This window comes from Myxocyprinus asiaticus, chromosome 48 (genome assembly GCF_019703515.2).
Source record: "Myxocyprinus asiaticus isolate MX2 ecotype Aquarium Trade chromosome 48, UBuf_Myxa_2, whole genome shotgun sequence".
Classification (NCBI taxonomy): Eukaryota; Metazoa; Chordata; class Actinopteri; order Cypriniformes; family Catostomidae; genus Myxocyprinus; species Myxocyprinus asiaticus.
In genome coordinates, this window is record NC_059391.1 from 16,610,001 (window position 1) to 16,627,063 (window position 17,063).

Below are 17,063 nucleotides of genomic sequence, written 5' to 3' on the forward strand. Positions count from 1 at the left end.
TGCTTTTGAAATGGAATTAAATGGAGAGTAAAGTGTAGTGTGACCGTGGCTTTGTACAATACTTCTTTATTTATCTATACATCTAGAAATATATTTGTCATGTATGTGTGTATTTGGGGAAATATCCGTTACATATACCAAACCCGCCAAAATATTTTGAAATACTGTACAGTATTTGTTGTATATATAAAAAAGTATTACTTGTTTTTCATGTCCAAAATGGACCGTTTTCCTGCTCAAACACATATGTGTGTGCATGTTCTAAATACTCCCATAAAGCAGATAAGCATACAGCCATAACTGATAAATGTCTGCGCTCACTATCTGTTCTTTGGGAGGAACTTCACATACAAACAAACTTACTTTTGGCTAGTACTCCACTGTTTACCCCAGATTTATTGCACCACAGCTCGCTTCTTATACAGTATATATACAGTATACTGTATGTACGGTTGTGCTCAAATGTTTGCATACCCTAGGAGAATTGATAATATATGTACCATTTTTAAAGGGGTCATGAACTGAGAAATCAAAATTTCCTTGATCTTTTGACATATAAGAGGTCATTGGACTATAAAAACATCCTGTAAGTTTCAGAACTCAAAACTTTCTCATTAGTCTAAAAACAGCTTATATTGAAGCCAATCTGCCAAAATGACAAGATGTGGAATGTGCCACTTTATTACGTAATAGTGTGGCTAAACACCGCCTCCGCAGAAGAAGATCAACGCCTGCTTCTACATCACTGCCTGTTTAGCCCCGCCCACCGATTCACGCATGTAGTAGGTAAATAACGAGAGAGGCAAATGCAGGTCTACGCAGAAACCAAACGATAAAGATGGCTCTGAAGACAACAAGACGCTGTGCATTGCCAAGTTGTGCAAAACACAGTCTTTGCATTGCCTTCCTTCTGATCCCAACATTAGGAAAGAGTGGATGAACTTTATTTTTAATGAAGTTCCAGACCGCGTCAGTAAGAACTTGGTCCTTTGTTCACTTCATTTTACTGCAGATTTGTTTACAAACAAGGCACAATTCGACGCAGGATTTTCAGAAAGATTGAAACTATAAGACGATGCTGTGCCGACTATATTGGATCCGACAGCAATGTCGCACCACACAAGTGTGAGTAGCTGTTTTTATTACGTGGTCACTATTGCTTTGTCTATTATTACAGATCATTTGATATGTACTGAGTATTTATGCATTTTTAACCTAAATCACAGCAGCGTCCATCTATGAAGGATGTAGGATTTTTAAATATGCAAAACTGTTAGCCAATCATACCAGTGGGAGTTTACTTCCGAGTCTACAATCCACCACACCTATTCAAACGGTGTGTTACAATGAAGGGGGTCAAAACAGGACAGAAAATAGCCTATTACTTCTAAATTATTATGTTTTTTTTCTGTAAAAATCTTGATAACATTATAAGTGGACCTCAGAGAACAGTACAAAATTAAAAAAAGGCAGTTCGTGACCCCTTTAAAGAAAACATGAGTGAGCAGGCAAAACACATTTCTTTTATTTCTTATGGGATTCATATTCAACTGTAGGTTATAACAGAATGGCACAATCATAAAACAAAACATGGCAACAAAGAAAAAAATTAAATGACCCCTGTTCAAAAGTCTGTATACCCTTAGTTCTTAATACTGTGTATTGCTCCCTTTAGCATCAATGACAGTGTGCAGTCTTTTGTAATAGTTGTCTATGAGGCCCCAAATTCTTGCAGGTGGTATAGCTGCCCATTCATCTTAGCAAAATGCCTCCAGGTCATGCAAAGTCTTTGGTTGTCTTGAATGAACCACACTTTTGAGATCTCCCCAGAGTGGCTCTATGATATTAAGGTCAGGAGACTGTGATGGCCACTCCAGAACCTTCACCTTTTTCTGCTGTAACCACTGAAGGGTCAACTTGGCCTTGTGCTTAGGGTCATTGTTGTGCTGGAAAGTCCAAGAGTGTCCCATGCGCAGCTTTCGTGCAGGAGAATGCAAATTCTCTGCCAGTATTTTCTGATAACATGCTGCATTCATCTTGCCATCAACTTTCACAAGATTCCCCGTGCCTTTAGAGCTCACACACCCCCAAAACATCAGTGAGCCACCGCCATGCTTCACAGTGGGGATGGTATTCTTTTCACTATAGGCCTTGTTGACCCCTCTCCAAACATAGCGCTATTTTGGTCTCGTTACTCCAAATTACAGTGTGCCAGAAGCTGTGAGGTGTGTCAAGGTGTTGTCAGGCATAATGTATCCAGGCTTTTTTGTGGCATTGGCACAGTAAAGGCTTCTTTCTGGCAACTCGACCATGCAGCTCATTTTTGTTGAAGTATCGTCGTATTGTGTTCCTTGAAACAACCACACAATCTTTTTCCAGAGCAGCCTGTATTTCTCCTGAGGTTACCTGTGGGTTTTCTTTGTATCCCGAACAATTCTTCTGGCAGTTGTGGCTGAAATCTTTCTTGGTCTACCTGACCTTGTCTTGGTATCAAGAGATCCCTGAATTTTCCACTTTTTAATAAGTGATTGAACAGTACTGACTGGCATTTTCAAGGCTTTGGATATCTTTTTATATCCTTTTCCATCTTTATAAAGTTCCATTACCTTGTTACGCAGGTCTTTTGACAGTTCTTTTCTGCTCCCCATGGCTCAGTATCTAGCCTGCTCAGTGCATCCACGTGAGAGCTAACAAACTCATTGACTATTTATACACAGACACTAATTGCAATTTAAAAAGCCACAGGTGTGGGAAATTAACCTTTAATTGCCATTTAAACCTGTGTGTGTGTGTGTCACCTTGTGTGTCTGTAACAAGGCCAAACATTCAAGGGTATGTAAACCTTTGATCAGGGCCATTTAGGTGATTTCTGTTATCATTATGATTTAAAAAGGAGCCAAACAACTATTGTGATAATAAATGGGTTCATATGGTCACTATCCTTAAAATAAAAGACTATCCTGAAAATATCCTATTTTCAAAATCAATGCCAAAATTTCACACTTTCTGCCAGGGTATGCAAACTTTTGAGCACAACTGTATATATATATATATATATATATATATATATATATATATATATATATATACACTACCAATCAAAAGTTTTGAAACACTTGACTGAAATGTTTCTCATGATCTTAAAAATCTTTTGATCTGAAGGCGTATGATTAAATGTTTGAAATTCGTTTTGTAGACAAAAATATAATTGTGCCACCATATTAATTTATTTCATTATAAAACTAAAATGTGATTAAAAAAATAAAAAGTTTTTGAAATTGGACCAAATAATAAAGAAAAGTAGCCAATAAGTGCCCAACATAGATGGAAACTCCTTCAGTACTGTTTTAAAAGCATCCCAGGGTGATACCTCAAGAAGTTGGTTGAGAAAATGTCAAGAGTACATGTCTGCAAATTCTAGGCAAAGGGTGACTACTTTGAAGATGCTAAAATATAACACAGTTTTGATTTATTTTGGATTTTGTTTAGTCACAACATAATTCCCATAGTTTCATTTATGTTATTCCATAGTTTTGATGACTTTACTATTATTATAAAATGTGAAAAAAAAATTATAATAAAGAATAAGTGTTTCAAAACTTTTGACCGGTAGTGTATATATAATATAAATCAGTTTTCTGTATCGGATATGATGAAATCCTTACTATGCAGATTGTATGTGCATTTAAACCTTCTCAAAAACACACACAGCTTATACAAGATGCAAACATCAAGGTCTTTACTTACAAAATGCCCTCTCTCTGCCAAAAACACAACAAACGTGATAAGGGTATGAGTACACAGCAAATTCTGTCCTTTGTAGTCATCATATTTCTCATAACCATGATTCAAAGAGAAAGAGCAGGTGGCATACCTTGATGTTTATAACACACTAATTCAGTACTAGTCAGCTATTATGCTAATTGTGTAAAACCATGCAAACAATCAAGCATGGCAGGAGTATGTAAAGCATGACCACGTGGTAGAACAATGCATCTTATTGTATTTGCAAAACCACTGGAAGTTGGCATCTCTGTTTATTGCTTCAGATATTTTCAGGGATTAAGTTTGGAGTGAAGCATTAATGAAACACAGACTGTTGTTTTACAGACTTGGGGAAGGGGAGGGGGGGTACTTTTTTTTTTTTTTTTTTTTTTACAAAAAAGTCTGTGGTTAAAAGCAGGGCATAATCACTATAGACATTGAGTGTGTTTACCAATACACTGATAACTACCAAAACTCAGTTTATTCAAAAAATCCTACAAGACAAAAAAGCAGCATTTACTTCTATAATCTGGTTATTCTCTGCTTTTGACCTCAAAATATAAAAAGACATGCACGCAACACTTACGCACATTAAATAAGGTGGTAAAAATGCTGGTAAAGGTTTTTACATGCAATACAAAATCAGGGTTATGGGCAAAAATCTACGTATGCTGAGTGTGCGCTGATAAAATATGCATTAGGGGTGCACCGATCGAACAGCCATCGATCTAAATCGGCTGATCTTCATCTTAAGTCTGTGATCGGCGATCGGCTGATCGTGCCTAGAATCAGGGCCAATCTTTTTTGCAGCACACAGGGAATCACACATACTCTGCTACTCTAATGAATGAGCACTTTGTCAGCATTACACATGTATGAATATTAAGTTGCCCATTTTCTAGAATCATTATGGTAGTAGTTCTGACTTGCTGCACTGTGAGCACGGAGAGGATTAAGAGACTGAAAACAGGTATAAAAATTAATTAAACAACAAATAAACATGCATATACAAATCTGAGTACACGTGATGTAACGTGAGTCATGACAATCAGACACTGTGCTGAGAGATAGAGACGGTTTGAGTGATCATGAGCACTTTCAGCTTCACGTGCGCGCTCTCCAGATACTCTCAACATCTCATCAGTCACTCATCTCAGCGCTATTTTGTGAGGATCCAAATTTAAATCAGATTAATGTTGGTCATATTACCACTAATCACAGCAATTACATTTTAACCATAACGGCACCGCGTCTTCACGCATTTGCTTAATAATTAGTGATTTGTGTTACAGCAAAACGGCAAAGACAGAAAACAAATCATAAAAATATTAATGATTTCTCACTGGAGCAGTTTTAGAGCTTGTAATGGATATATTTTTCTTATTTTTGAAAGTATCTCTTCTGTGTGTGATGCTCTCCTGGTTTTTACTGCTTACTAGTATGTCACAATGACCTTTTGATATTGACAACAGAAATATAAATAACTGTTTCAAAACAAATAAATATTAGCAATTCACAATTAATGTAATTTTAATGTAATTTTGGCAAATTTATATAAAGTTTCCATTCGTTAACATTAGTTAATGCATTAGGTATCATGAACAAACAATGAACAATATATTTTTACAGCCTTTATTAATTATAATGTTAGTTAATAAAATTACAATTGTTCATTGTTGGTTCATAGTGCATTAACTAATGTAAACTAATACAACTTATGATTTTAAAAATGTAATAGTATATGTTGTAACTAACATTAAGTTCATTAGTTCATGTTAACTACAGTAATGTTGTAAATAATGTTAACAAATGGAACCCTTTTGTAAAGTGTTACCGTAATTTAACTGTGTGGGGCATAAACATATAACTGCACAATATAACTTGCAAAAGAGTTCAAAGTGCACTTTTAAAAAATCGGTATCAGCCGATCTTAGTGTTAAAAATTCGGAGATCGGTATTGGTCTCAAATTTACTGATCGGTGCACCACTAATATGCATAATGCATATTGTTTACATCTTTTGAAACAGAGTACACTTCCACTGTAATTGCTTCACTGAAACCCAGGTTTTTGCTTTATTAAAGAAAAGGAGTCTAAATACATTTTTGTGGTAATCAACATTATGCCACAAATGCTGTCTATTGAGCTTAACTTGTTTTGAACCTGCAATATTCCTTTAATGCACGACCGATAAGGGTTTTTCAAAGGTTAATTCTTAAATTACCACATTTGGTTACATCCTTGGTTAAAGGAAACATTCGTTTTATTAATGATATGCTGCACTACGTCAAATATCCCCTCTGCACTCACACTGCTCGAACCCTCTTCCTTGATTGACATCTGAATTCCACTCCATTAACTGACCATACATTGTGCGTCATGCCCCACAAAACCCAAAAGTCAGGTACCAGGTAAAAGCTTGCTCCCCTTTGATGGGCCAATCACACAGGCCATGTCTACTGAGGGATAAGCCTAGAAATATCTGACTGATGTGCTGAATGTGGTGGGAGGGAAGAAGTAGATAAGCTCTTATTTGCAGTGCATTGTTGAGTTCTCAGCAGGTGATAAAGCAGACTAGTTCCTGGCCAATCTAATCCAATCCATTCCATTACTTAAAGGTGCAATATGTAATATATTTACTGTACTAATGCATAAAATTATCATAATATGTTATCAGAGATTTAGGAAACATGCTAAGTTGAAATACTGGCTTCTCTGAAAACAATGCTACAGCCAGTATATTCTACTTTGAAATGTCCATTCCGGGCCGGTGTGAACCCGCCCACTGCCCATTTCCCAATAGTATTTCTACACCCCGGGTTGCCAGATTTGAAACAAATTAGCGGGCAAACACAGCACGCTGCAGCCATGGAAGCCAGCAATACATCTAGCTAACGTTGACAGAGTTATAAAAAATCCACATGAGATGGTTTATAATTTGCAAACAATAAAAACATTGCAAACGTATACATTAGCTGATCAACTTACAGTGTAAGGCTTGTCGCTCGCCATTGTCAGTTTGCTCGTTCCTGCTGCATGTCCTCAACCTGGCAACCCGCGTGAGCTTTGAGTCTGGGGAGGAGGGGGCAGGGGAGGCAACTCTCTCCAATATTTTGAATTTGGACTGCAGTACCCATTTTAAACGCTTGATGTCAATATTACATATTGCTCCTTTAAGCACACAATCATTCAGTAGTTCGTATGTTAATGTGTGTTGAAGCAGTAAACGTATTTGGCTTGCTGTCCGTATACTGGAGGGCTCGGAGCTCGAGACTCTGATTACCCCCCCGGACTTTACTTATTTAGATAATGGATCTAGAGAATAGGTGGAGATGGGGTGGAGGTGGGATGTCAGGAGAGTTGTCACAGGAAGCAGGTTAGCAGCTGCATATATACTCCTGCTCGTGGGCTGTGATTTGTCAGATTAAAATTAACATGCTCCTCCTGAACCTTTGTTAATTAACTCCATTTCAGTCTACATCCCATTGACCCATTGTGTTGGCATTAGCACCACAGCAGCATAGGGCAATGGCTCTTTTGACCTAGCGGGGGAGGTTCAGGCCTAGCATACCTCCAAATGTCTGTTTGTGGTCCTCGCTGTGTAAGCCAAAACAAGTAGTAGAGGGTCTTTGAACTGCACTAAACGATTAGTTCTGGATCGGCAACTCCAGTCGTTTAGCAGTGTGGGCTGATTGAATATCCAACCTGACTGGTGCTCATTAAACACTTCAGCAGGTATTTGATTTACACCTGCTCAGGATGCTTTTAACTTTACATGAAGGTTGCAAAGTTGAGGTCTTTGTTGAAACCTCATGTTCACAGACCTGGAGAGCAGGAAATTACAACAGTGAGTAAAATATTAGGAAGTGGAGGTATGGTGAATGCCAGAGATAGATTAACATGCCTGTGGGTCACTGACTCATCACTTTCACAAGAGCAATCCTTTCCTTCATCTGACACTTAAACATTTGTGAATTATGCCCAGTGAGCAACAACAAGTATTTCAAGCCTAAAGGCTGAATAAATGTTAAAAATGTTCCAGTCAACACCAAAGAAGCAATGTGGTGCAATAAATCTGGGGTAAACAGTTGAGTACTAGCCAATAGTATGTTTGTTTGTATGTGAAGCTCCTCCCAAAGGACAGATTGTGAGTGCAGACGTTTATCAGTTATGGCTGTATGTTTATCTGCTTTATGGGAGTATTTAGAACATGCACACACATATGTATTAGAGTGGGAAAACGGTCCATTTTGGACATAAAAAACAAGCTATTTCCAAAAGGTCAGGAAATGCAGAATATACCGAATACATCTGCCTAAAATTGTTTAGGTCCCCCTCGTGCCACCAAAACAGCACCAACCCGCTATTCTGTGATGATATTTTTCTCACCACAATTATACAGTGTGGTTATCTGAGTTACTGTAGACTTAACAAACAACAGTCTCTATAATTTACTCAGAATGGTGCCAAAAACAAAAAACATCCAGTGAGGGGCAGTTCTGTGGATGGAAACACCTTGTTGATGAGAAAGGTCAACAGAGAATGGCCAGACTGGTTAGAACTGACAAAGTCTACGGTAACTCAGATAACCACTCTTTACAATTGTGGTGAGAAGAATAGCATTTCAGAATGCTATTCTGAGATGTGGGTTGGTGCTGTTTTGGCAGCACGAGGGGGGCCTACACAATATTAGGCAAGTGGTTTTAATGTTGTGGCTGATTGGTGTATATAAATACTGTATATTATATTTTTACACTTAAAGGGTTAAAGGTAGCCAGAAAATTTAAGGCAGAAAAAATAAGGACACGAAAGTCAGGGCAAATCCCCACAGGTGCTCCCCTCCGCGATGGAGATGAGATGAGGTTTTTGCACCTGGATGCCAGCTGTTCGGTCTCCTCCCGCTACCATTATGGTCCAAAGTCACGCAGGTTTCCTGCCAGGACATGGCTGCCAACATGAACTCACTGCAAGGGCTTGACATTTTGAGAAAATACACAGCTGCATATATCCACCTGCCCCTTGGTCAGAGCTGTTAGACTGTGACGTGTGTGTGTGTGTGCTTTTGCCAGCATTGATTCAGGGTGACTTAATTCCTCAGTACAAACCACAAATCACCCACACAAAATACATTTCTCTTCCCTGTATACGTACTTATAGATAACCAACCATGCAAGCTCCTTATAACTGCTTTTCCGAGAAGAAACGGGGGAGGCAGGACACAGCCAGTATCGTGTCTTACAGCATGGTTTTGGGTTCTTGCGTCAAGGCACCTCCCAGAGCTGAGCCTGTGCCTTATAAACAATCTAGGTTTTGTCATGTTTGTGCGAACACATCAAGATACGGGCACAAACAGTCCATGGCACGCGTTTGTACATGCCAAATACAGCACATAAGTGTAACACCCTGTCCTTGCACAATGAAAACATGCAATAATGTGCCACAAGATTGAGTGTGGAACATTAAATTGAGAGTGAGTTATTTCTCTAATGAGTTCATTTTAGAGTATTGATTTACATTGCTATTTTGTTATGCATTGCAGTCAAAAAATATGTGGGAAAATGTTCACAAAGTAACTTAAAATCAATGCTCCACAACGCCTTTCCTTACACTTTTAGACTTACCATCTAAATGCATGTTCATTTAGCAATGATGGCTGTAATAATTAAAAAGGCTGTCGATCAGAACTCCCTCTTCAGGAATTATATTACAGGCAGCAATCAATCAAGCTTCAGATTCAATTTTAAAGTAATCAGCATTTGCCAGTTGTTCCCTTGATCAATTGTAATCTAATGATAATTTTGACCTTAAATGTGGCTGTTTATTATTGCTGGTCTCAAGCGTCCCCCTCCCTCTGTGCTAGGCCTGTTGGGGTGGTTCCAACTCTGACATATCCAAAGCATAACTTCTGCTAGTTTTTTTTTTTATGAATATTGCTGAGCTAAAGCAGAATGGTGGATAGATACTTTTAAAAGCGTGGGAGAAGTCTGAAATCTGTGGTGTATTTCTCGAAGGGCAAGAGTCTATTATGGCAATTTATATGATATGAGATTCAAATAACTATGGCTCCACATTACCAAATATTGTAAAAGAGGAAAGCAAACCCAAATTCAATCAAAACAGATGCACATCACATAATATCTGTGTGAAAAGGAAGAGGGCGTGGCCAGGGTGTAACGATGGACGCCTGGCGCTGAATCAGCCCAATCAGCAGGAGAGGGATAAAGAGGAGCCGGGGATGCCAGTTTGAGAGAGAGAGAGAGAGACACGCGGACGATGTGTGTGTGTGTGTGTGTGTGTGTGTGTGTGTGTTTGTTTAAGTTCAGTTATTTAAAGTTATGTTGACTGCTCAGCTGGTTCCTGCCTCCTCGTCCATCCTTTACCCGTTACAATCTGATATCCAGTGTTTCCACATAAAGGCAAACCTGCTGGAGCGCAGTTTGTGGAATCAGTAAAACAAGAATTTACCATGTCTCTTTGAGATGTAATTGTTTTATGGCACTGTGTCAATTGCCCCTTTATGAGATGATAAGACAGTTGCTGCTTAACATATGCTACTGGTATCATAACTCCCAGTGATGGCACAATGATTTACCATCAGCTTTAACACACTCAAAGACACAAATACACATCCACACATACACAGATTAATACTGTTTTTCCGACATCTTGCCTTGTGGTTCATCTCAAAAGATGCCTGGATCCTTCAAAGCTGCAAGCAAACACTCCATCTAAGATGCCCAAAGAATTATTTTCAAATGGCCTTGTTAGCCTAAAAGCTATTTGAGCTATTATACATCCACATAGTGAAAACCAATAGAACCAGTGCTAACTTTAAGCAGATGACAGTGTTTGGACCAAGGATCCACAGAACAAAAATATTTACAATGTCTGAGTGGAGCCTGTAGCTCTTCTGCCATAATAAATGACTGAGAGCACATAGTAAGTTTGGACAGATAAAGTTCAGGGCACTGAAACAAGTAAACCAGACTGGAGAACTGTTTGACACTGGGAAACGGCCAGAAGTGCCGGTCTGGCCCATATGAACTGCTAAAGTGACCAGTACAAAGACTGTTATAGACAGTTAAAGAAACACCTGCTGGGTAGTGGTCTGGGCTTCCCCGCTGTACAGACTCTGATAAGACAACACATGCAAACTGAAAGGTTCAGAGAACAGTCAAAATGAGTAATGCTTGTTAAAAAAGCCTGATTCCCATAGACCTCAAGCAAACATATCTTTTAAGGGATAGTCCACTCAAAAATTCTGTTATATTGTTCCAAACCTGTATGACATTTTCCGTGGAATACAAAGGATGATGTCAGGCCGAATGTTAGGGTCTGACAGCCACAACCCCCCCAATATTTATACCATGATCAATGGAAACATGTAAATGCTTCACATTGCAAGCCCCCCAATGTTCAAGTCAAATCTTTGCCCTTGGTCCTAGATGCATCTTTGAATCTCTATTCTTCATATTTTTTGGGGGAAAAAACTGAATCGTTCCAAAATTTTCAATTTAAATTTGACCAAATTTCTGATTTCTCGATGCAGAATAATCGTTAGGTAAAAAATCGTAATCGAGTTGAATCATTGACAGAGAAAATATTTTCACACCGAATGAATGCAAAAGATAACTGATTGTTATGCAAAAAGAAAAAAGAAAGAAAGAAAGAAAGAAAGAAAGAAAGAAAGAAAGAAAGAAAAAAGTTCATATAAAAGAACAAAATGTGTGTTTTAAAAACAAAGCAATGAAAGGACATGATGAGACTAGTTTTATTTTTAGCTTCCCCCCACTTTCTCCATTCATCATCCTGGCCCATGATTTTCTGTCTGTTCATTCACATCAAACTATACAAAGTTTCTGATCATCTGGAAATCTAAGTATTCTTTCCAATATATACTTAATATAGAACAATAACTACTGTGTCTTTCTATTCAGATTGTGGAATATATGTGCTTAGTGACACAGCTTTATGACTATGTTTTGTAATTAACTCAGGGAAGTATTAGCCCTGCAGTTATTGACGGGCCCCTCAGGGGGTCGTCAGCAGTTAAATTCATGTCATTTATTGATCTGCATGATTTACCTATTGATCCAATGAATGGTGATGGATAAGTAAAGAAGACAAGAAGGGTCAGTGATTTATGGCAGAAGAAAAAATTGAGCAACTGGGCTAACAATAAGTCAGAATTGCTCTCTGATTAGCAAAGTTTTGAAACGGTCAACAAATATCTTGTAAACGGAAGTTTACTAGATGTTGCTAAATGGTCGACTTACTAAATTACAAGACACACTTGTAGCTTTGCAACATTTGACTGCTGGCAATATATGCTTTGTTTGCTTTCTTCACTATAAATGAAGATTCTGACATTATTTACTCACCCTAATGTTTTTACAAACCTGTATCACTTTCTTTCTTGCGTGAAACACAAAATGATATGTTAGGCAAAATGTTAGCTTCAGTCAACATTCACCTTCATTGTATGGAAAAGAGAAGGAATTGAAGTGAATGATGACTAAGGATAAATTTCTTTTGTGTTCCACGGAAGAAAGAAAGTCATATGGGAGACAGAATTTAAATTTTTGGGTGGACTAGCCTATCTCGCAAGTTATTTCCCTCTTACCTGGTTGTAGGCTTTCTCTTCTGATCCTGAAAAGTGGTAAAGCTTCCTTGTGTAACCCTTCTGCATGAAATCCCTAAAGAAGTTATTGATGTCTGTGATGGAGATAAGGCACACGGCAGAGCTGGCAGTGGGCTCCGGCGAGTCAGGCTTACTGCGGACAAAGGCAGCAAACAGCACGTCCTCGCCCTCTTTCAGGCCCATCTCTTGCTGAAAGTCATAGCCGACTTTGGCCACATGTGCGGCCTGGAGGACATTGAAAACTACCTGTGCTGATCGCTTCTTTCTCCTTCGCTCTGAGTAAATACACTCGAAGGGCATTTCTACGTATCGCAGAATCTCCGGATCTGATGAGCACATGCGAACGATTCGTGTGTGAAAGGCGTTCGAGCTGCCACCTTCTCGCTGGACGGTGAGAAAATACACATACGGGCCACTCTGGAAGGAGTAGACGTAGCGTAGAGGGTAGTTCCCACGCAAACCTGGTGCCAAGTCCATGTAGGATTGCTCGGAAAAGAACTCAAAGCCATCTTGAGTCTCCCTCATCTTTCTAACTGAAATAGTGTGATGCAGACGGGGGTCTGTTGGGTCAAGAGGTTCGGAGTTCGCAACAAAGAACCTCACTACGCCGCTACTCATCACGTTGAGGATCTGAGTACCTGAGGGCCCAGCCAGGCAGTCTGGACAACCATGACTGCTGCCTTCATTCTTCTTCGAATACATACAAGTTACTTCCGCATCCAAGGGACCATCCTCTAACACGTGACGGTTGCAGACACCATTCCCAACCGAGCCACAGCTGAAGAGTTCAAGGTCATAGAACGTCTCCATGAGCAGGGCCATGTTGGTGTTGTTAGTGTTAGGGGGCATGCCTTTGCAACCATCGCATGGCTTTGCTGCCTCGCAGTATGGACTCTCATGCACTGGTCCAGTATTATACTCATGTATCTTCTTAAACTGTTTTGAAAGGGTGTATAGTTTGTTGACGGCACCTATGTACACAGTTCCATTGAATTCCAACAGCTTCTGGATGGGAGTGTCAGACACAAAGTAAGGGAGGTCATAGGTCACTGAGAGGTTGAGTTTGGAGCTTTCGATTGGTTCTTCACATTGACTATTTAAGCCCCACCACAGCGTCTGAAGAATGATGAGGAAGCAAGAGGCTTCACAGTAGTTTATTCTCATCTTTGTTCCTCTGCAGAGTAAAAAGAAAATGGAAATCAGTTGTGTCAGAGAGAGCATACAGAACATTTTCTCACTGTAAATTTGCACCGGCGTCAATAAATATCCTCCAAATCCAGTATATTATAAAAACAGTGGCTTCAGACATTTGTTTGAGCATATCAAAATAAATAGCATACTAAAAAGACTTCTGGTAAGATTCTATATATAGAACCCATTAGTGCATGAAACAAAGACTCAAAAGCTTTTTGGACTTGTGACTAAGACAAGCTACTCTGGACAAATGACACTTGTAAATCACAACTACACACACCGCAAAAACAATGATATCACTAGTTTGGATGCTTTGAAGCAGCATTTCTAGAGCACTATATGCCTCAATAATTCACCACTCACTTTGTATGACCAAGCCATGGATAAAAGAAAGAGGGAAACTCTACATGGTTCTTCTGCCTCTGACTTAGACAGCACTTTTGTGGCTGTGTACCAGAAGAGGCGAATCATCAGAGGCACTGAGTGCACTGCGGTGACAAGTCTAGCTTTAGACAGCATTCTCAAGGGAGTGGTTGATAAACTCAATTAAGCATTGTAGGCTGCAGACGCTGGAGAAGTGATTTATTGTTGGTGTACTTAAATGCTATTCCTCTAGGAGGTCGCTTTTACGGTTTAGAGAGAGAGAGAGAGAGGGAGAGAGAGAGAGAGAGAGGGAGAGAGAGAGCATAGTAATGGGATTCACCCTGACTGTTATCTAAGCAATTGTAGTGGACTAGGTGCCACTATACTTCAAAGCAAATCATATGTTTAGAAATGAGAGAGACTGATGAAAAATAAGAGAAAATGGTTGCACTTTGTTACTAATTAATGTGATATGAAATATTCAGTCCACATATTTTACTGTTTTCCAAGATAATGGACTTAGCCTTTTAAGACACCTGATAAACATGTTTTCAGGTTTTTCCTCTGCATAACATAATTCCTCTTTCACTGTAAAATATAAATACATGTATATATATATATATATATATATATATATATATATATATATATATATATATATATACACAGTACTGTGCAAAAGTCTTCGGCACATAAGATGCTTCACAAAAACAGTTGTCTTAAGATGGTTATTTACATTTTCAGCTTTACTGTATCAATAGGAAATATGCATTTTAGACGCCCAGACATTTCTTTTGCAAATAGAATAGAATAGAAGAACAGGGAGCCCTGCAACAGATAGCATGGTCCCCACAGAGCCCCCCACTGAATATTGAATCAGTCTGGGATTACAAGAAGAGACAGAAGCAACTGAGACAGCCTAAATAGATAGAAGAACTGTGGCAAATTCTCCAAGAAGCTTGGAACATCCTATCTGCCAACAACCAAGAAAAACTGTGTCCAGGTGTACCTAGGAGAATTGGTGCTGTTTTGAAGCCAAAGGTGGTCACACCAAATACTGATTTAGCCTTTTTATGTTTACTGGACTTTGTATGATGTTAATTGATAAATGACAACTATTTACGGCATTATTTTTTAAGACATCCTCACTATGCAAATTTTCCCCAAGTGCCTAAAACTTTTGCACAGTACTGTGTGTGTATATATATATAACATCAATTAATTCAATTAATTATTTGATTTTATCTGCACTTCTTTGGGGAGGCAAGTTTAATGACTGACCTTATTTTCTTTTTAGCCAATTAAATTAAGTAAAAACAAAAATGTTAATGCTAATCTGCTATTTGTTGTTAAATCTTATTCGTTTGACATACCTTTTCAAGTAAATAAAGTTGAATGAACTGATCCATTTATATATATTTAACACAGGTTTTCTAGTTATACTGACATAAAAACCATAAGTTGAATTTACTTAAAAAGTGTGATGCAAAAAAAATAAAATAAATAAATAATAATAATAATAATAATAATTTTTCCTTCCCAGTGAAATACCTCCATAGTAACAATTCCACAGTTTTACTTTTAATAGTGTAGTAACTGCAGCATTTCTAACCGTAACCACTTCAGTTGCAGCTTCAAAACACTTGACACACTGAAGGTCCTCTGGCACACAAGTGCCTCAAGTTCTGAAAAGACTGTTCTCTTTGCAGCATTAGAAGTTTCTGTAGGTGTTTAGAGATAAATTATTGAATAAAACTGCTTTCCAAACATTACATTACAAAATTCCCAACCAAAAGCTTCTGTTTTCTTACCTGCGCTTCAGCGAAACCTACAGCTTCAGATAAAATGACTCAGATTGTCAACACTGAGCTTCCATAAGAAATACAGAACAAAAACACCAAAAGAAACACGAAAAGTAGGTTTATGTTGATAGTTCATAGACATCCTCTATAGAAAGGTATGTAGTTTAATATTATAGTCAACAACAGCCCACTAAATATCAAATTTTGGTTAAAAAAAAAAAGAAAAAGATATAAGCTTCACTAATACGTGTTATCATCACCTTTAAACCGTCAAATATAAAATAGACACGCACTCACCTGTAAAATAAAGATACCTGTCGGAGACAGAAAGAAAAAATAATCACATATTTCCACAGCGTCCGCGCGCTGTTTCTGGCGGATGCCAGCAGTCTCGAGATAGGATGCGGCGGTGAGTTTCTCTCTGGTTAAAAGTTACCCGCTCTTCCTCTCTCTCTCCCAACCCTACTCACTCACTCCAGCGGTTGACTGACACTCAGAATGGGTCACCTCAGTTTAAAGGGATTGTTTTTTCTCTCTCCGCAAACGCTGCGGGGTCGTTACTCCGTGGTGCACGCGCCATTGGATGGAATGGGTCTCTCAGGTGAGTACATTCAGATCATTGACTGTTGCGTCACTCGCTGTGGTGCAAGAGAGTTCGATGATTGGCTGTTAATGTAATGTAATGAAACTATAATAACAATGTTATTGTATAAAAAAGACGTTAAGAGCAAGAAAATATTTACTTTTATCAATCCCTCTATTTATGTATTTACGTATTTATTTGATCAAACTATCCATTTAAAGTCAACTACAATTACGATTATATACGACTATAAATACGATTTCCATCAATCACTCTCTAATGACTCAACTGCTTAATAGTATGTAGCCTATGTACAGTATATTGCATTGTGTAACCTGGAAAGTTATAAGCATATACTTTCCAGTTAGGAAAAGTATTACATACAATTACATCGTATTCAGTGCGTCCATTGTCTCAATTTATAGGGCTTAATGAAGTGTATAGACTTTCTGTACGCATGGCCATTTATAACAAAGCCTGATTGTGAGAAAACAGATGGATAGATAAAGGGTCAATCTTACACTGCCACCCAGTAATAACTAAACCCCAAAGCGTGAAATTCTGGACCGATGACTGCAGTATTTATCCACCATCTGCCATGACATGTTACTGTTTTTTTAATAGGTCTCGTGAGCATGACACATTTCAAAAATATTTTTGTGGTCAGATTTGATCAACATGTTATTATGCTAACTTTCTACAGTATTTGTCATCAT

At 38.4% G+C, this 17,063-nt stretch overlaps 1 protein-coding gene across 2 annotated transcripts in view; it reads right to left on the minus strand.

Annotated features, from left to right (window-relative positions):
* Positions 1-16,226, minus strand: part of met (MET proto-oncogene, receptor tyrosine kinase) — a 90,936-nt gene extending 74,710 nt beyond the window's left edge. For both annotated transcript variants that reach the window (XM_051692492.1, XM_051692491.1), the window contains exons 1-2: positions 16,062-16,226; positions 12,388-13,579 (exon numbers count right to left, since the gene is read on the minus strand). In XM_051692492.1, the coding sequence (XP_051548452.1) occupies positions 12,388-13,569 (1,182 nt within the window). In that variant the 5' untranslated portion in view covers positions 13,570-13,579; positions 16,062-16,226. The remainder of the gene's footprint in view (positions 1-12,387; positions 13,580-16,061) is intronic.
* Between the last annotated feature and the right edge of the window lie 837 nt (positions 16,227-17,063).